Source organism: Lissotriton vulgaris, chromosome 3_2, assembly GCF_964263255.1.
Source record: "Lissotriton vulgaris chromosome 3_2, aLisVul1.2, whole genome shotgun sequence".
Taxonomy (NCBI): domain Eukaryota; kingdom Metazoa; phylum Chordata; class Amphibia; order Caudata; family Salamandridae; genus Lissotriton; species Lissotriton vulgaris.
The window spans coordinates 147,316,733-147,337,207 of record NC_141690.1 but is presented as its reverse complement, the minus strand read 5'-3'; the positions used below and the strand labels follow the sequence as shown (position 1 = coordinate 147,337,207).

General features: G+C 47.1%; 1 protein-coding gene across 2 annotated transcripts in view; it reads left to right on the top strand.

The window, feature by feature from the left end:
• Nucleotides 1–20,475, top strand: part of EVC2 (EvC ciliary complex subunit 2) — a 494,903-nt gene that overhangs the window by 332,483 nt on the left and 141,945 nt on the right. For both annotated transcript variants that reach the window (XM_086964103.1, XM_086964102.1), the window contains exons 18-19: nucleotides 1,606–1,817; nucleotides 15,661–15,748. In XM_086964103.1, the coding sequence (XP_086820229.1) occupies nucleotides 1,606–1,817; nucleotides 15,661–15,748 (300 nt within the window). The remainder of the gene's footprint in view (nucleotides 1–1,605; nucleotides 1,818–15,660; nucleotides 15,749–20,475) is intronic.

The window sequence follows — 20,475 nt, the reverse complement described above, 5'->3', positions numbered from 1 at the left end:
AGCATCGCTTAAGGTCTAGCCTTTGGCAATATTTGTACAGTACTGCCCACCACCAAGGACTTCCCTTCTAGAAGAAAGCTAGGTCCTTATTGCTTCTGAATCGAAGGTTCTTCACTGTGTCGAGTGGGTCACATTTCACTAGGCCATAAACAGGTATTCTACCGTTGCTCTGAGCCACAGAATAATACCTCAGTTGTGTGTTTTCTCAGTGTTAAGGTTTATTCAATTCTTGGTCATCCATGATTAAACAGCCATATGACAGGAGCGAAATTCCTCAGTCGGATGGTCGAATCTCAGTATGAAATGTATTTCAACCACATAGTACAAACACTCTATTTCAAAGGATCTAATGGTTCCAATGATAGGCATCCTATCTATATTGAGCAAGATAGGTGATGATGAAAATTAGCAAATCGTAGCCAGATTTGAGGATAGCACTTAAAAGATGCTGATGTCACTGAAGTAGGATATATTTATATAACTGTGAATAAATGTGAGCATTCACATGACCTTACCAATCTTGAGCCAGATGTTAAAGTGGAAGTGAGACTCATCACTACATATAGCCGTCAAGAAAGGAAAATAAGATCTATCATTAACAATCAATGTCCCACAATAATGACAGATGCCATACTAGGCCAACAACACAAAGACCAATCATAACGTTTGGATGGGCTCCATCTGTGAAAAAAGAGTTGGTTAAAAGTAGTCCCTAGGTAAATAGTAATAAAAATATCACACATGATAGAACCAATTGGCTCTTACTCAAAATGGCTTTTACAAGTGCAGCTCAAGCAGAGCTTAACGTTTTGGGGAAAACAAAGTAGACTACATGTCAGCATTGAACCTGAAACCTATTGCTCCGAAGGGTTTGTGTAACTGTTGCTCAGATCATGCTATCTGTGTCCTTGAATGCACCTGTGGGCTTCGATATGTTGGCAGTACTACATTACACGTGCATCTGAGAATACTCCAACATATAAGGGCAATAGCCAATTCAGGTCACACCTACCCAGTGGCCAAACACTTTAAACAGGATCATAACAATGATCTTACCTGTTTAAAATACTATGTCATAGGTGCTGTGCCACAAATAAAAAGAGGGAACAACAGAGAGAAAATGCTCTGCCCGCTTGAGTCTAAATTTGTTTTGGCAAAAGACTCCAAAGCATCCAACTCCCGTAACAACGGAAGCATGAAGCATATGTTCATTTTTACCAGAATAAAGCAAAACATGTTACTGCCCTGGGGTGGCGTGTTCATCCTTTTATTGTGCGAAGAAGGTGTTGTTTCTTTATGTAATGAAGTTGTTCAATCATTCTGTACCCTACCATCTATTTCCTCTAATGTTGACTGCTGCAGTACTATGAAATAGCCACTTAACAACCCCAGTCCTATGTAAAACCACACTAACAAAATAAGTAATTACAATAAAATGATTGATGTTAGAAAGGATTTAAGCAAATGTTTGTCTGTAAAGTCCCTGGTGAAACATTTCTCTTCCTGGCACAAAAGGGATTATATCTGCATTGTCCATAACAAATTGAGAAAACAAAATATATATTTTAATTCTGTTCTTTTTTTAATGCACATGATGACCCCTAGAAAAGTGGAGAACTTTACAGAAAGCTTGAATCTGAGGAGTTGCAAAACGAGAAAACTGAGCCTCAAGATTATGTGATGAAAAAACAAAGGTTGGCAACAGAAGGTCTGGAGGTTTACAATGAAGTTGACCAAGATGTAGATCGACAAACTACTACTCTTCTGAGACGAGCACTGGAAAAATGTAAACAAGTAGTCGAGCAGCAGAGAGAAAGGTGGGATATTCTATATAGGTTCATGATTTCAGTTGATAAAAGTGTAAAAATGTCTTGTGATTTTAATTTATGTGTCTGAACATATACGCACATATACAATGTGATTAACATACTTTCCAAGGAGTCCTTTTTTCCAAGGCATGAGTTTCTAATAAGAATGGACGTAAGTAATATGGTTGACGGTATATAGGGGAGGGTCATATGCTCACCATTTGTGTATATCTTGTCTAGAAAAAGACATCTGTCCGTGTGATAGCTACAGATCGGTGTTCAGACATTGCATGAGAGTATTATATCCCAATACCCTTGATTGGCATCACTTAGAGATAAACATTGGTACCACCTGTTCGGTCTTTCGAACATGGTCTTTCCAACATGTTCTGCTCCTTTTTTTCTGTCATAATGATCGGATGCTTAGAATGATTGGTAAGGAACTGTAACTCTATCACGTCATTTCATAATATTGTTACAACAACATTATTAGTCTAATATTAAATAGTACACCAAAAGTCTGCTCCCAAATGATATTTCACCATGGATTCAACTCCACAATTATTACTGGTTACTCTGAAATAATTTTATAACGTCACCACTTCTAATGTATAATCAGTCTCTGCAATCTGCTAACTCCCTCTGGAGGAAAGAGACTTACTTTCACTATCCATTCCATCATTCGACGTAGCACCATCCCTTTAAATGTCTTGTCAGTATGAACCTAGGTAAAGACGTGCAGCTTCCCTTGAAACTCCACCCTTTATTTCAAAGACTATTACAGCTGCTATTTTCAAATTGTTCAAACCTTTTTTTTCTTTAGGTAGACTCTCATATGTTCTAGTCTCCCTGGTAAGATTGGAGAATAACATAGGGCAGTGCACTTCATATCTCACCTCTTTATTCACAAAATCCTTCTGAAGCATCCTACCCCTTAGCTTAGCTATTCTAAATATTGAATCTCAGTACATCTGTGAATTTGTGTGAATACTACCTTCCTTCTAGAGCTCTGATGCACTCTATGTATGAAAGGAGCATTGTCTCCAACTACCTCTCAACAGACATTGACCATCATTCCCTCCATCTCCATAAGGATTTCCTTAGCAGACACTTTTAATATGTACCCCCAATATTCACACATTGGCCCCCTCCCTCTCATTTCCCATGACCTCTGACCAATAGTTGTTACGCAAAATGCCCTCTACAGCAAAACATTTAATCTATGCCTCCTCTTTCAAAGCCTTTTCTGTTGCTTTCTAGCATTGGTCCATTTTGATCTTAACTGCAGCCACCATTTGTTCTATTCCATTTAATCTCTCATGGTAAGATTCCTGTATTGCAACACAAAAAGATGATAGACGGAATGCTGAACTTGTCAAGCATTCATCCCCAGTCACAGATCTGGGTTTAAACGATTGTTATTTTGCTCGCCATTCCACTTTGGACCCAGCTATATGCAAATCAGTCTTGACCCATCTCTCCATGGGAACAGTCCAGCCTGAACTGTCAGTCGATGTCCCATTTTCAAGAAATGCTCTATTGGATTCCAAAACCTGGTTACAACAATGCCTGTTTTAACCAGGTTTTGGACTCCAATAGAGCATTGCAAGATTGATTGAGGGTACCTTCACCTGTCCCCTTGTCCTGAGGAAGAACCGTATGGCTGAGGTATTAAAGTCCCTCGGTTGCCGATAAGCCGCATCGAAACGTCAACACTATCCCCACCACACCTGGACCAATTTCCCCTTCCCCATTACCCCTGTTTACAGCCTTAAGGGAGCTGATTAATGTAAGCTCAACTAAGTTGATAATTCTGTTAATCTAACTCTTCCTTGAATAACTGGTCCGGGACCATTGTTTATTTATAAAACTGATACCCAGATCCAGGGACCATTTGGGAATACCCCATTGTTTATAATGGCATTTTCAACAGTGGGCTCAATGATTCCAACAAATAGACATGAAACAAAGACTATTCATAATTTCACAGCAATGTTGACCTCATTTGAACCTGAATGCTAACACTGTTTAAAGTTCTTGAATATGTCCTTCATCACAAGCCTGAAAGAGAAAGGAAGAAGATTCCTTCCAGATTTTGGCTGTCCCAGGTGTGCCATATTATTGGTTCTTGCTAAACTCATGATATTAAATGTGCAATATTTGTGTGCATTGTTGTCCCTTACTGTAATGCCTTTTATTGTTTCAGATTCATTTTTATTTGCTTGGATTTTCACTAGTACTGATCACTACTAATGTTGGACTCTATATGTAAATTCAATGAGCTGTTGGCTTAGCCCTGTTCACCCCCCCCCCTCACCTATTGCATACCCGAGAATGAAAATCACTATCCATCCCAGTGGGGTATATTGCTTCAAACATGATTTTTCAAAAGTGTTAAATATTATTTCTTCTCGACACTGGCCTCAATCACCAACCATTTATGAGCTACATTGATGGACACTGGGACCACTTAGGAATAATTTTTTACCCCGTTCTTTTTCTTTGACTATGCACTAATTGTTCTCCAAATAGCTTTTGTGCTCTAATATTTTTCATATAAAATCCTCTGTGATGTAAGTTTATATTTTCTGCTTGTCAAGGGATTGCATGTCGTTTTGAAAGCAACAATGAATGTAAACCAATTCGGTTTTGCCTTAATTCCCAAAAAACTATTTCCTCAAGACATTGTTTTTTTCAACTTTTTAAATCAGTTGTTTAATGACCCTTTTCAATGCACATGAACATAACATTGCATCAATGGCAATCATGGTCCATCCACAGTTAGAAGTGCAAAGCATCCCATACACATGCTTGCTATCCTACATAGGTCTTTTTTTAAAACAGTTTATTTAGTTTAAAGTCTGTTTTTATTTCACCCCCGAAGAAGGGAGTACGCAAAATAGGGTGACATATACACGGCGATAAGCCTACAACCCCATAGGGGCCGGCCGCGTCAGAGGAAATGCAGGAAAAATAACTTGCAAAGCATGTTTGCTTCTCAGCATTATACACAGCGTTCCGCCTACAACCCAATAGGGCCGGCCGCGTCAGAAGATAGACATAGCATTCTGTCATGCCCAATAGTCACTGCCAATAAAACCTAGACCCTAGGGCCAAGTATAGACCAGAACCAAAACTAAGAGAACTACCGGACCAGAGTGGTCCAACTTACAACCAGGTGCCTGGGAAAAGGCAATAGGACAGCAAAGATAGCAGAAGAGAAGAAGAAGAAAGAGTCAGGAAAGAGGAGAGAAATGACCTAGAGAACAGCGAAGGGACCATTGGGAAAGGAGTTTTCACAGACCCCGTCAGCAGCAGAAGCATCCGCTACGTGCCACAGTACAGGCTCCAGGGCTATCACACCACAGGCCTGCGTGAGGTAGGAGGAAGCACAGCATCGTCCACTAGATGCAGCGCTCTCAATCTAGGGGGCATGCTTCGCGCATGTTCAGATTTGCTCAAATAGGTCACCAGAGGCCTTGAAGCGTGTATTGCAAGACTGCAGTCTAGCGGAGAGTAACTCCATAGTAATGACATGCCAGAGTTTCACAATCCACACAGCAATAGGGGGCGCCTCCGTCTTCCTCCAGTACAGGGCAATGAGTTGTCTGGCAGAGCCCAGCATTTGTAGAGCTTTAGTCCAGTCACTCCGGGTCAGAGCTAACAGATTCGCACGTTTGATTCCCAACAACAATGTACTAGTGGCATCAGGCAGAGGAAACCCCAGGACCCCCTTAATGTGACTCAGGACCGCCTTCCAGAAGACGGTGATCAAGGGGCAAGTCCACCAGATGTGTAGGAAATCCCCAGGCGCAGCTCAACACCTCCAGCAGTCGGGAGAAGAGGTTGGGAACATTTTATGTAAGCGCTGGGGCGTGTAGTACCACTAGGTCATCATTTTATATGCATTTTCCTGTTACGGTATACTACGGTATACTTTAGGGATATCTCGCCACAGACGAAGCCACTGCGTCGGTGTAATATCGGTCCCTAGCATCGTGTGCCACCGCTGTTGATAGGTCTGTGAAGGCGGCACCTGAGGATGTTGCAGTATCTGGTATATCTTGGAGATAAAGCCCTTCGTTTCGGCCCAGGAACGGGTTAGGCGCTCGAACGGGGTAAAGTCTCGGGTGGCCCCCGGGTACGTTGCATCCGTCAGGACCTAGTGTCACATCTGAAGGTATTGCATCTCGGCCTCAGGCAGGAGTCGAAACTCCTCCCTGCAGTGGGCAAAAGACTTAAGGGTGCCTCCATCAAAGAGGTCTGCAAAGACCCTACAATCGCCCAGAGACCATCTACGAAAAGCTCTAGTACGGAATGCCGGCGGAAACCACGGGTTGCCCTCAATAGGGGTGTGTGGGGAAGGAAAGGTCGTGAGACCTCTACGTACCTCTGAGCCATCCACTGCCTTTACCATCAGTCACGCTAAAATGCATGCAATTCTTGGGCATTTTTAAACCTCTTCCATTGATTGCTCATCCCAAACATAATACTCCCATACGTTCGGACTGTGGCCCTTTTCATAATGCAGCGCACGACCTGCGTTGTATTTACTTAAACACTAGGTCATTGATTAAAAACCAAGTGGATATCTTTCTTCTACTGACCCATAAGAAGCCGGATATCCTTCTGCTGACTGAAACCTGGATCACCCCCAACTCTTTACCAGATATCCTTGCCTCACTCCCTTCGGAGTATTACATTCTCACAGCTAACCTCACCCCTGTGAAAACAGGGGGCGGAGTGGTGGCCATCATCCTTAAGACCTACCAGTTCCGAGAACTATCCCCTCTAGTTCTCCCAGGTACTGAGAATTTAGTTATTAAATTGGACTCCGAGAGCGGGACTCTGATACTAGTACTAATTTACGGCCCACCTCAACACATGGCTAACTTCTCCTCACTCCTAATAGAACAGTTGGCTTCGTATGTCGTCAACTACTCTAAAACTATTCTAATAGGAGACCTAATCTTTTGGTTCGACAATGTGGGAGAAGACCCCCAGGCTGCAGAGCTTAAGGACCTACTGGAAGACCTGAATCTGACCCAGCATATTCATGTTCCCACCCACCAGAAAGGTCACAGCCTCGATCTAATTTGGGCACATAACTTACCTATTCCCACACTTTCCATTTCCCCTGCATCTGGTCAGACCACTATTTTATCCATTTTTCACTCAGAATGGGAGAAATGACCAAAACCAGGCCACCAGTGGCCAAGGAGTTCCGTAAATGGAAGTCCTTGGACCTTCCTGGTTTTTTAAAGACCCTGACCACTACCCTGCCTTCCTTGGGCGAGGATGCATAATCTAGTGAAGGGGTGCTCTCAAACTGGCTACTTCATGGAGCCGACCTTCATGCCCCCGTGGTGAGTCTTCCAAATCTACGAGGGAATGACGCCCACAAATGGTTTTCCCCTGAACTAAAATTACTTAAATTGGGGATTAGACAAAAGGAAAGGAAGTGGAGAGCAAATTACTTGTCACAACATAGAGAAATATATTGTTCGGCAAGGAAACTCTATCAAAAAACCTTGCATCAACATAAGACCAACTACTTCTCTGCAAAAATTTTGAACTCTACGAATAGGTCCAAAGATATTTTTAACATTGTGAATGAGCTTTGTGATGACAATCGAACCGCCCCGTCAATAGCACCCACGCAAAAACTTTGTGATTCCCTGAACGAGTTCTTTTTTGAGAAAATCGTGACCATCAAACAGAGTATCGCTAGTTCCCACACCCCACTACCTCTAGCCGACACCTTTTACAATTCCTCTACGTTTTATGTATTTCCCCCCATCGACTCCAAAACACTATCTGAACTGACGGCACGTGTTAAGTCAGGCTCACCAGATGACATTTGTCCACCTTACATCATTAAGGAGATAGCACAGGCTATCCCCCAAAGCATTCTCCCGCTCTTAAATAAATCTCTTGAACAAGGCATGGTACCTGATAGTTTTAAGCAAGCACTGTTGATCCCTTTGATCAAGAAACCTGGCCTGGATCTTCATGATCCCTCAAGTTACAGGCCGATCTCCTTGTTGCCTTTTTTGTCAAAAATTCTAGAAGCACATGTTTCCAACTGTCTATCCAATTTTATCGAAAGCACAGAATATCTAGAACCCAATCAGGCAGGGTTTCGTCTCTGTCATTCTACAGAGACAGTGATTTTGGCAGTTCAGAACACCTTGCGTTGCAACGCAGACAGGGACGTCCACCAGGCACTGGTACTCCTGGATTTGTCGGCCGCGTTCAACACTGTTGACTATGCCATCTTGGTGAACCGTGTCGAACATGCCGGCCTCAGGGGGCCCGCCGTGTGCTGGTTGAAGTCCTTTATCTCCAACCGCACTCAAGCTGTGAGATTGGGAACATTCACAGCCCCCAAGAGAAAGTCCACCTGCGGAGTGCCTCAGGGATCGTCTCTGTCTCCACTTTTATTTAATTTGTATCTGCGCCCTTTACTTTACTCTTTGAAATATTATAAGGTCACTATTTTTAATTACGCAGACGATCTGCAACTGGTATTTCCTCTGAATTCCCCTGATGCCGTGTCGGAATTTCAATAGGTCATGTGCCGCATCCAGAGATGGATGAATCTAAACCACTTGAAACTTAACCCAGGCAAGACAGAGTTGGTCTTGCCTGGGAAAAGTGAAATTAGCTGGGGGCCTCACTTCTGGCCTCCTGACTGGATGCCCCTCTGACTAAATCCAACACTGTCAAGAGTCTAAGGGTTACTCTTAGCAACGATTTATCTCTTAAAGCCCAGATTGGAACGGTTGTATCTTCTAGTTTTTTCCAACTGCGAAGATTAAGAAAATTTCTCATTTGTTGACCCACTCTGCCCTCATTCAAGCAGTCATTGCCCTAGTCTTGTCCCGCCTAGATTATTCTACCAGTCTGTATCTAGGACTCCCAGCTGGGCAACTGAAAAGATTACAGTATGTCCAAAATCAGGCAGCTAGGCTTATCTATAATCTACCCAAATGGCAATCTATCAGGACAGGTCTAGCTAACCTTCACTGGTTACCAATAGGTCAGAGAGCTATATTTAAAACCGGTTGCATTATATTCAAGGCTTTACAAGGGAAAGGCCCCAAATTTATGATCAACCTGGTGTGTAAATATACCCCTTCACGCAATCTTAGATCTCCTCACAAAGATCTGTTAACTATCCCCTTAATTAGGAGGAAGCGTCAAGGTGGTAGCTCTTTTCAGTTCTTGGCCGCCTCTTTGTGGAACTCTCTGCCTTCCTCCTTGAGACAAAGCGATAGTCTCCTTAATTTTAGACACGCCTTTAAGACCTGGCTTTTCAGACAGGCATATCCTTAGATTAGTTTTCTGACTTTCATGTTGTTATGCTGTTGTGTTGCTGTTACCAAAAGTTTCGATAGCGTCATGAAGCCCATGGGCGTACGTGCATTGTATAAATTAAATTTAACATAACATAACATAACCGCTATTCTGTCCCATATTTCCAATACTGTCTTCGTGGGCACCGCCAAATAGGCGCTCGGGGAAGGCCCTGTTTTATGGTTCCACGCCAGGTCCCAGATGGTACGGCCGGTTACAGCCCTATCCATGTGAAGCCACCCCTTTTCACTTTCTCTAATGCCCCACTCAACCACAAAGCGCAAATGGGCAGCCCAATATTAGTCCACCAAATTAGGACACGCCAGCCCTCCATGATCTCGTGGTGCCATAAGGAGCGCTTGGGGGAAGTGTGGCCTCTTCCCCTCCCAGATGAAGTTGGTCAATTCCTTCTGCAAATTCCGAATATTATGTAAGGGGATGGGTGTAGGCAGACACTGGAACAAATGAAGGAGTTTGGGTAGGATGGACATCTTTATCGCATTGAGTCTACCCAACCATGATGGTATTAGCGACTTCCATCTCCGTAGGTCTTCAAGGACCGATCTGCGGCAGTCTCTCCAATTAACTGGCGACCACTCATCTAATGAAGGGGTCAGGTGTAGGCAGAGATACCGAATGTGGCGTTCTGTCCAACGATACGGGCACATCTGCTCGAGTGGGACGATCTCGGGTTTAGGGACGGTAAGGTTGAGTGCCCAGGATTTGCTGTGGTTAATTTTCAGACCAGAGACACGTTCAAAGAGGCAAAGCATAGAGTGGATTGCTGGTAAAGACTCCCGGGGCTTACTGAGGGTGAGGATGAGATTGTCCGCATAGAGCGCCACTTTATGGTCCCATCCACCCAATCCGCCAGAGGCTCAATCGCTAAGGCGAACAGCAAAGGCGAGAGAGGGCAGCCCTGCCTGGTCCCTCTCCCTATGCTAAATGGTTCCGTTAGCTGTCCATTCACACGGACCCTGGCCTTTGGGGGAACGTAAGGCGCCATGATTCTAGTGACCATCTTTGGGCCAAGTCCCATCTTGCAGAGGACCGCCTGGAGGAATGACCAGTCCACCCGGTCAAACGCTTTTTCAGCATCCAACGAGAGGAGGCAGGCCGGGATCTGCCAGTGGTGCACCTTTCCCACCAGGTGGGCCACCCTGCGCACATTGTCGGCCCCTTGACGGCAGCGTATAAATCCCACCTGATCCGGGTCAATCAGGTCAGGCATATGGGGGTCCAACCGCTTCGCCAACACTTTGGTGTATATTTTAACATCTGTATTTAGTAGAGCTATCCGGCGGTATGACGAACAAAGTGTGGGGTCTTTCCCAGGCTTTAGGACTAAGGCTATTTCCGCCATTCCCATATCCGGAGAGGGACCCTGTTCGTCAGTGAAAGAATTGAAGAGCCGGAGAAGGTACGGTCCCAGCTGAGCCTGAAACAGGCGATAGAAGGAGGGCGGTAGCCCATCAGGACCCGGCGTTTTCCCCAGGTGGATCTCACTAAGAGTCGAGGCCACCTCTTCCTGTGTTATCGACTCCTCCAGGAGCTCCGCCGAGTGGGGGCGCAATGTCGTCCCGCCATACTGCTCCAAGACTTCTTCCACCAAGTCAGGAGGCGGCGTCTCCGCAGTGAATAGCAAAGCATAGTAATCCCGGAACGCCTGACATTTATCCTTAGCTGTCGCCGCTCTGGACCCATTAGGTAGCTGTACATTCGCTATATGGGACTTAGCAGCCCTGACCCGCAGCCTCCTCGCTAAGAGTCTCCCAACCTTATCTCTCACCTCAAAATGTGTCTGTTTTAAAGCCAAGAGGGAGCCTTCGCCCTGTTAGTCTGCAGCAACCGCAATTGGCCTTGAAGATTCGCCAGGCGGCGTCTCGTTTGCAGGGTAGAGCCTCCCCGGTCCTGCGCCTCCACCTCCTTCAAGTCCTTCACCAGGCCATCCTCCACTGCTCTCGTCTCCCGCCTCCTCGCGATCACAAGAGACGTAATATGCCCCCGAATCGTGGCCATAAAGGCGTCCCAGACCACCGGGAAAGGCGTCTCGGGCAAGTCGTTGTACTCAAAATAGGCGGTAATGGCCTCACAGATGTCCTCAACATTTGCTGTATCTCGAAGGATGCTTGGCGGCAAATACCATTTCCGCTCCCGAGGGGGGCCCTCACCCAGGGCCCGAAAGAGCAGTTCCACATGAGCATGGTCTGAGATTGAAATGTCAGACATCTCCACTCCCGCTACATCCCAGACAAGGTCGTGGGACATAAACAGATAATCGATGCGAGAGTAGGAGCGGTGAGCACTCGAGTAAAAGGAGTACTCACGTTTATCCGGGGAGAAATACCGCCACGCATCAAACAACCCTAGGTCACCGATCTGCTTGCGAAGCGCCAGGGACATCGCTCCAGCCCCACTGAAGGAGCCCTCGCTCCGATCCATCTTTGGGCACCACACCATGTTCAAATCTCCCGCCAGAATTAGCAAGGGGCCACCCTGAGGTATCTGATCCCGCAAGAGGTCCCGGAGGAAGCGATCCTGCGCCTGATTAGGGGCGTACACGTTGCATAATGTTAAGCGACGACGTCCCACCTCGACATTCACCCTAAGAAAGCGGCCATCGCCACTCCGGAAGGGCCTTCCTTCCTCCCGCCTGATGCCAGCCCTGCACATAATCGCCACTCCTGCTGTTTTCGTGTCCGCCACTGCCCAAAACTGAAGAGGGTATCTGGGGTGAGTCAAGCGCCCAGTGTCAGCCTGTAGAAGGTGGGTCTCTTGCAAGAAAATGATATCTGGAATGTGCCGCAGGAGATAGTGCCAGACCTGTTTGCGCTTGTTGGGCGAATTAAGACCCTTCACGTTGAGGGTCATGATCTTCAGAGGACTAGCCACACTCACAGCCACGCCAAGGTGACGCCAAGCCTAGCACGATCCGCTCAACAGTCATATCACACTCAGCCCGCCCACATTCAATCCAGATCCGTATCTCCCTACCTCCCACCTGCAGTCCACCTCCCCTCCCCAGACCCTCACAAGAAGAAAGGAAAAGAGAAAGAAAGGGCAGTAGGAAATCAAGCAGGATAAAAAGAGAGAGGAAAGAAACTAAGAGCCACAAGGCCCGTCCATCAAGAAAAAACACTCGCGCCCAACCGGGCCGCAGAACACTGACCCCGTAACAGGGCATCCTACACCCACAGGTTCGGACGCTCTCCGGGATGTCACTCCCTAAGGGGCAGGTCAAAACCAAAAAGGGGTTTGTGACAGTCTCAAAGGGAATCCCACTAGGGAGCCCCTGCCATCCCCACAGCCCACAGAGTCGGAGTCAGGGGTGAAAGGAAGGAGTCTCTCTGCTCCCACTCGCCCCACACAGAGCCCAACAGGATCCGGGGTATACCCCCTCCCCCGAAGCATGGGCGAAGAAAGAGACAGTCCATTGATCAAGGTGGGAGGGGGCCCTCCTCTAGCTCAGCCTTATCCCCTCCAGGGATCGTATGTGGGCTATAATGTCTTGCTTGGCCTGTGAAGGGGGGAATCCTTCCGTAAGGGGGGGTACGGCGATGCCCAGTCCGGTCCCGCCGGCTCACTCCTCTGTCTGCGTGCCCGCGACGGGCTCGGCAGAGGGGTCGTTGGCAGGCGAAGGAGCTGCGCCGCCTCCCTGTAGGATCTCATCGATCTGCGCTTCGATTCCCAATGAAAAATAAGGGCGAAGGGGTGACCCCACTGGTAAGTGATGCCCAGGCTTCGAAGCTTCTCAGTCACCGGCCGGAATGCGCGGCATCGCTTAAGGGTGTTGGGTGCCAGGTCCTGAAAGATTTGGATCTTATGGCCGTTGTATCTCAGATTGGGGTTGTCACTGACATTTTTCCAGATCACCTCCTTTTCAGTGAAAAAGTGGATCCTGGTCAGGATATCCGACAGGAGTCCCGGCCTACCTGCTGGGGCGGCCACCCGATGCGCTCGATTCAACGTTGGGGGTGAAGCGTTCTCGTATCCCCAGACCTCGTGCAGAAGCTGCGCCACACAGCCCATGATGTCCTCCCCTTCTTCTCCCAGCGGAATGCCCCGGATGCAGAGGTTGTTGCGCCGACTTCTATCCTCCAAGTCCTCTTGCTTCATCTGGAGCTCGATGTTCAGCTCCTCGAGGGCCGCCAGGCACTGCCACAGTTGTTCTTGGTCCTCCGTTTGCGTGTCCATTCTCCGTTCCAGCCCATCAACTCGATCTCCAAGGTCCGTCACCTCCCTCCGAAGCTCCTTCACACAGCTGTGAACCTCGGACCGCAGGGAGCTTATCTCCGCTTTCAACTCAACCATGAAGGAGGACATGAATGCTTGAGTGACCGGCGGAGAGCTCTCGGCACCCCCGGATGGACCTTCATCTGCCGCAGGCGCCCCCGCTTTGCCCCATATGGCCACAACCGTATTGTCCTTGGGGGTTGCCGCCGAATCGGTCTTGCCGCCTTTGTTGGAGCGCGTCATCACTGAAGAATTGTCAAAGCCGGGAATGCAGGCAGTTCCCCGGCCGACTAGGAGAGGAGGCGGGCTCCGCAAAGATCTGAGCAGGGAGACAACAAGGCCCCCCCCCTCTACCAAAGACTCTGGCCTCGCACCAGGACTGGGCCCCCTTCACAAAAAATAAGGGTCCAGGCCTCCAGGAGGAATGCCCACACCAGTTAGTCGTGTCCCAGAGGGTATGTAGTCAGCCGCTCCACTGACCACCGCTGTGCCCCACCTGACCGCCCCACACAGCCCCAGGCCAGAAAGAGAACTATTGGAAGGCAGTTCAAGGTCCAGTCCGCTCAGGCCCAAGGCTCCGCAACCGGTGGCTCCCACGAGGGCTGAGATGTCAGTCCAAACACCCCCGGGGCCGGGTTACTCCACAATGAGGGCCCCGATGTAAAGCGGGGAACAGATCTCCCCCCAGCTCTCCAGGGGGCCCCACACAGATCAACAGGCCTCCCAAGTCTGGTCTCCCAGGGTTCTGGAGATGATGGATCACTCCGACCGCTTCAACCACAGCCCCGGGGAAGGTATCGCTTACCTGCAGACTTCAGGACTCACTCCTCGTCAGATCGCTTCCCTGCGGGCTCCGCTCCACCACCGCAACCGGCAGATCAGCGCAGGGGGGGTAAGGGGGTCCGGACCGGCCCCAACACACCGTGCTGTCGTGATCGGCGCCGTCCAGAGCCCCAGACCCCATTGGCCGCTGGCAACCTCCGCCGCCATACACCAAGCCAGAACCACAAATTCGCCCCGCAGCGTTCTGAGGGCCTGTTAGCTCCACAGCGCACATAGGCCGCTCCTGCAGCACACAAAATGGCGAGTCCCAATGCCCAGAGAGGCACCCGCTGCTCCACCACTGCTCGCGCCGCACAGAGGAGCCGCCCGCTGGGCCCCCTCGTTCTGCACCTCAGGGCTGGAGCTGCAGGTATGTCCACAGCGCTTAGGATCCGGCCCCCGGGCCGAAATCATCGGCCGCCGGACACAGCAAAATGGCGGATCCTCCTCGCCTGATCCGCGGCGGGGATTCCGCTCCTCCGCGCACCCTCTTATCATCGCGGCAGAAAGAGGGCCAGCCACAGTATCTCCGATCGGCGCCCTGTAGAAGCGCTCGTCCTCCGCCTTCCGAGCAAACCACCCAACCGGCCTCGGATCCGATCATAGCAGCCCCCGCTGAAAAGCTCCGGGAGAGGAATTAAAGCCCTCCGACTCCGCTTTAATAGCTCGTTATAGCGGGGAACGGCGGGAGCTCCGACAGGACGCGTCCGCTCACATCGCCATGCAAGTCACTACCTTTAAACTATTTTTATTAGGTTTTACATATGAACATGAGGTTATAGCAGTGCAGGTTGACAACCTACTGAAACACCATAGAGTGCATAGGAAGAACAGTACCATTGGTGCATAGTCATAGCTGTGTTCTTGTATCATGTAGGTGGCCCCTTGTCTACACATTAGTTGGACTTGACTCTCATTGAACATGTATTGTTAGGAGTGTCCTCCTGAAAGCTGTAACTTCCCTAAAACTTGAGAATAACACAGGAAGGAGTGGCGGTCATAGGGGGCAAGTGCATGAGGGTGCAACAGGGGAAGGAACCGGGAGTCAGAGCTGATGGGTACAGAGGTGAGGGTGTCTCTTGAAAATAAAATATTATTAAGAAACTTTTTTTATAGCTATATAGGCTGGTCACATCTAAAGACCGTCTTTAACGTCTAGTCATTACCACCACATACTTTCACCCTCTGACCACCCTCTTTACTTCCAAATTTGTAAGAGGAATTCAAAATATATTCTCTCAGTATTGTCTTGGTCATTGACATACCACATGCACCTTGTATTTCTGAAAAATAGCTCCCCCTCCACTCTTAACTCCTCACATAGCAGCTTACAGGAGGGGTATCTCCAAATCATAGATGATGCATATATTTTAAGTGTTTTGAAACCGAAAATGAAAATTTGGTTGTGGATTTTAGTTATTTAACTGATTTGTTTCAGACTTCATGAGAAAGAATTGAGTTGTGCCTTAAATGAAGACCAATTGGAAACATTGGAAATGGAGTCCTTGGAGGCATTGCACAACCAGGTACATATGTTTAATATGTTGTGTTGCTATACAAAGTATATATATGATGGTTAATTGTGCAATATGGTCCAATATTGCCATCAAGAGAGACTGGTAATGTGATATAAACCATGAGGCTATGGTTTGTAAAAGTCGCCAGAATCCTAATTAGGCAAGATAGGACGATATTACACATTAGCCATTTTGTATTTTTATATTCCTTGTTTACTTTGGCCTAGTTATCTTATAAAGATTTTTTGTCAAATTGCAGCTAAAATATGCATTGATTGCAAATAAAATCTTTAACTTCACCTTTCATGAATAAATATTGATAAAGCAACGGACAATGGAGAGAGCCAGAAGATTTATGTGATTTTGTGGCTGCAGCATATATTGCTTTATTATGGATTTGCTTTATTTACTGCATAATTTGTCTAGAAATTTGCAAAATGTGCCCATTTCACGCAAAATGTAGTTCTAGCTACAAAGAATAAAACTCACAGTGCCAGAGGATGTGCTGCATAGTTTGTATTTTTATCTGCATAGTTGAGAAAGCCTTGCTGCATAATTGTGTACTCCATACTGCTACAAAAAATTAGATACAATGAATATAGTGGGCATTAAGCTCGCAAATTCCTAAAAATTGAGAATATTCGGCTACCATTTAGTATTTAGAGATGGGCACCATTTTCGCGAGCTGTTGTGTGTCAATGAATTCATTATTTCTATGAAGGGAAAGAAATAGTGATACATATGATGTACCACAGTCAATTAGGTTGAAGGACATAGAAAATAGTGGTGGTTGAAGTAAGACACAGGTTGTCTTTAGAGTAAAATAAATGTGTGTGCAACACAGGCTGTAAAGTAAATAAAAAATGACAAGCTTGAAATCGAAAGTTGTAAATGATTTATACTTTAAAAAAAGTTTTGTCATGAGGCCTATTGTTGGCTGTGGGGCCTGTTAGGATGCGTAGATCCAGTGCTTAATTTGTGAAAAAAATAAGTGCCAGGGCTCTCTTCAGAAGGCCACTGCAGCTTCCACTACACATTGCCCCTGCTATGCTACCAATTATAGTAAGAACACAACTACTAACCATTACAATCCTACAAGTGTTTCAATTGAGACTATTGCAGGCCCCTAAAGTCATAAGAATGGGTTAAGCGGCAGGTAATAGACATTTGTAATCTTAATTAAATTAATAATTAACTGTTGTTGTGGTCATCTCTAAATTAGCCAGACAGTGCACCACCTTCCGGCAGACTGTCACAAGCGTCAGTGTTGATAATTAAGTGCCCGTGCCCAGCACCGGAAACCACCAGCTCAAATTAAGCACTGCATAGATCATCCAGATGCGTTTGGCCATTCTGCAGATGAGCCCAACTGTCCACCCCTTGCTGTCACAACTGAAAAGGGAGTGCGGTGGTCAGAGTTCGATACATACACTGGTGTGTCTAAGGCCTGGCTGAAAGCAAGGCCCTATTCCAATTCACACTGCTGCTTGCAGCAGTGGTTGGATCTACAGACGATGAGCCCATGACCTCTTTGGCTCTATGTGGAAAAAGATGTGAAAAATACTTACTCTTGTAATAAAGAGTGAAGACTTTCTCCCTCCCAACCTCTCCCCCATAACAAAAAACTCTCAAACACAAACTGATCAGGCAATACCCTGAATCACTATTTTCTGACATATAGCACTGCTCTGCCGAAGGGCAAGTAAAAATGGACCTCATCTTTCACACGGAAAGACCCAGCAATTGGAACTCCATCCTTAGAGCACAACTTCACATTACCAAAACCACCAAAACTCCCCACAGCTGCAAACTATCATTATCTACCCCTAATCACCTGTTGCGCTGTGGAAACACCTCTGTGACCATCTACTCCAATGGCACAGTCCTGATTCAAGCTAACAATGCACACCTTGAGGCTTTTGATCTCTTCTTCCCTTCTCTGTCGACTAACAACACCCATGCACAGCCCTCCTCCCAACGCTCCCCGTCTACCCGGACAACCAGTCCCCCCAACAGAACACCCTCCCCATTCTGGCTCCCGCTATCACAATCACCTACGCTCCACCTCTAACCTCCTCCAACACTTCTACCGCCAAGAACAAGGCACCCCCTCCTGCACTAGTCCATCCTCCGGAACAGCCCCGGTGCATAAATTCCTCCAAACACTACCGGGAGACCTCAATACACGCTCCAAGTCTCCCAATCACCTGCCTATATCCACCTGCAAAAGAAAACAACTACCACAACATGGCCCCCCCACCCTACGCATTATCCCATAACCCAAACTGACAGCACAACTACTACCAGAAGACAGCACAACACTATTGGTTCTTCTCCTTGCCAAGAAGACCCTACCCAGAAGCAACCCACCCCCCTCAAGAAGAGTCGGGCCACCGGCTCTCCTTTATTGAAAGTCAAGTGGCTATTATAATACAGGGCCTGAATCACATCCTAAGCAACCTCGCAACACTACATACGCCCCCTTTAAACACTCACTCCCATCTTCCCCAACCTCGCACACCGTAGTCTTCCCAAGGACACGCGTCCCCGACGGACCTCATCCCCCCTCTTGATCCATGCCCGAGACCGAACAGAACTATGGATGCTATGTCCTGTGATGAAGTGACCGAGCTGGCCTCCTCATACACCACCCCTCCACTCACATCCTGTAATCCACGATTCAGGTAATCACTGGATTCAGAAGCGAGCACTCCATTCCGAAACCCCCTAGACCTCCTGCCTCTCTCATCAACATCCCCACTGCTTCACTAACAACTGAACCAAAAAAAAGACTCCCCGTACTAACTGCATGCTCATTAGCTGCAGATCTGCCACTAAACATGTCACAGAGCTCGCTGAATTCATCCTTAACCATGACATAGATATAGCCTTCATCACTGAGACCTGGCTCAATGACTCCGCTCCTCCTATCATGGATATTCTCGTACCCCCGGGTTTCTCTATCATCAACAAAGATAGAAAAGACCAAAAAGGCAGAGGTTTAGAAATTATTCACAAAAACCGCCTCTCAGTGACCGAAATTGATACCTTCAGCCACAACTCCTTCGAATGCCTAACTGCCAACATCAAAACCAGTAACAGCAACCTACTACACTGCCATCTCCTATACCGTCCCCAGGCAACTCCGTCACGTTCACGGAACACCTGTCAGACCTGTTTGCGCACTGCTTTCTCCGCGATAGCAACAACCTAATTATGGGCGACCTCAACCTCCACTGGAATGATAAAAACAGCTCGCCAATACAAAACATAAATGAGCTACTACATTCCAACAACCTTATCCAGCACTGCTTAAAAGAAACTGATAGCAAAGGGGCAATCCTGGGTGCCATCATCGCCCAACACGATGCAATCACAATAGACCACATCCTTCCGGTCGACTGGTCAGACTACCACTTAATCCTATTCCACATCTCACAACCAATCATGTGCCATCCTTCCATCCAAGACCCCCCTACATGGTCAAGAAACCTAACACATATCAACATAGTTGACTTAGAAGAAAAAATAAGTATCCGAACTGCCCATCTCCCCCGACGGCCTCTGAACTACAGAACTCACATCCCACTACAACACAACCATGTCCTCCATCTTAGACCAACTAGCCCCACTTAAACTGAAAAAATCCAGGAACATCCCTTCCAGATCCTGGTTCAACAAGGACATCAACGATGAAAGGAGGCAACTTAGAGCCACAGAACATCTCTGGAGAAAGAATCCCTCCTCTAGCCTCTGCGAATAACTCAAAACAGCAAGAAGAAAGTACAAAAGACATATGAAAAAACCAACTTTTTCTGCACCACGCTTGACAATGCCAAAAACAGACCAAAAGAATTCTTTAACATCATCAAACAACAAACGTCCAAGTCCTCTACTACTCAAATCCAGGCCTCCAAAGACTTATGTGACAGCTTTGACAACTTCTTTAACGACAAAATCATCAATATTGAACTATCACGTGACATCAACTACCATCCTGGCGGCAACAACTTTGCCCCAGCAATCAAAACTTCCTCTAGCTGGCGCCCCACAAAAACCTGGAGATCCTTCGACCCCATCCCTGAAGCTGAGATTCTCAATTTAATCTCCCCCTCCAAGCTCTCATCCCACATACTCGACCATATACCCTCCCAAATGGCCAAAAAGCTGAAACTCTCCCTTGCACCACTTTGGTGCGAAATCATAAACAGCTCCTTAAAAACCAGCATCATACCAGATTGCCTCGAAGTCGGCCAAGTCACACCACTTCTGAAGAAGCCTGGCCTAGACACCAACGACCTGAACAACTTCAGACCTGTTTACAATCTTCCCTTCCTTGCCAAAATCCTTGAAAAAAGCGTTCTCCGTCAACTGAACCAACATATTGACAATATTAATCTGCTAGACCAACACCAATCGGGCTTTAGAAAGGCTGTAGCGCCGAAACCGCAATCCTTAACATCGTGGATGTCATCCTCAATTCCCTTGACACAGACCATTGCTGCCTACTCATCCTCCTAGACATGTCGGCAGCCTTTGGCACAGTAGATCACAATCTTCTCATCAAGGTTCTCAAAGACCGAGTAGGTGCAGACAAAGTGGTCCTTCATTGTTTCTCCTCCTTCTTTCACAATCGCTTCCAAAGGATAAAAATCAAATCCTTTACGTCCGACCTACTCCCCGTCAACAGAGGTGTCCCCCAAGGATCAGTTCTCTCTCCTCAACTGTTCAACATA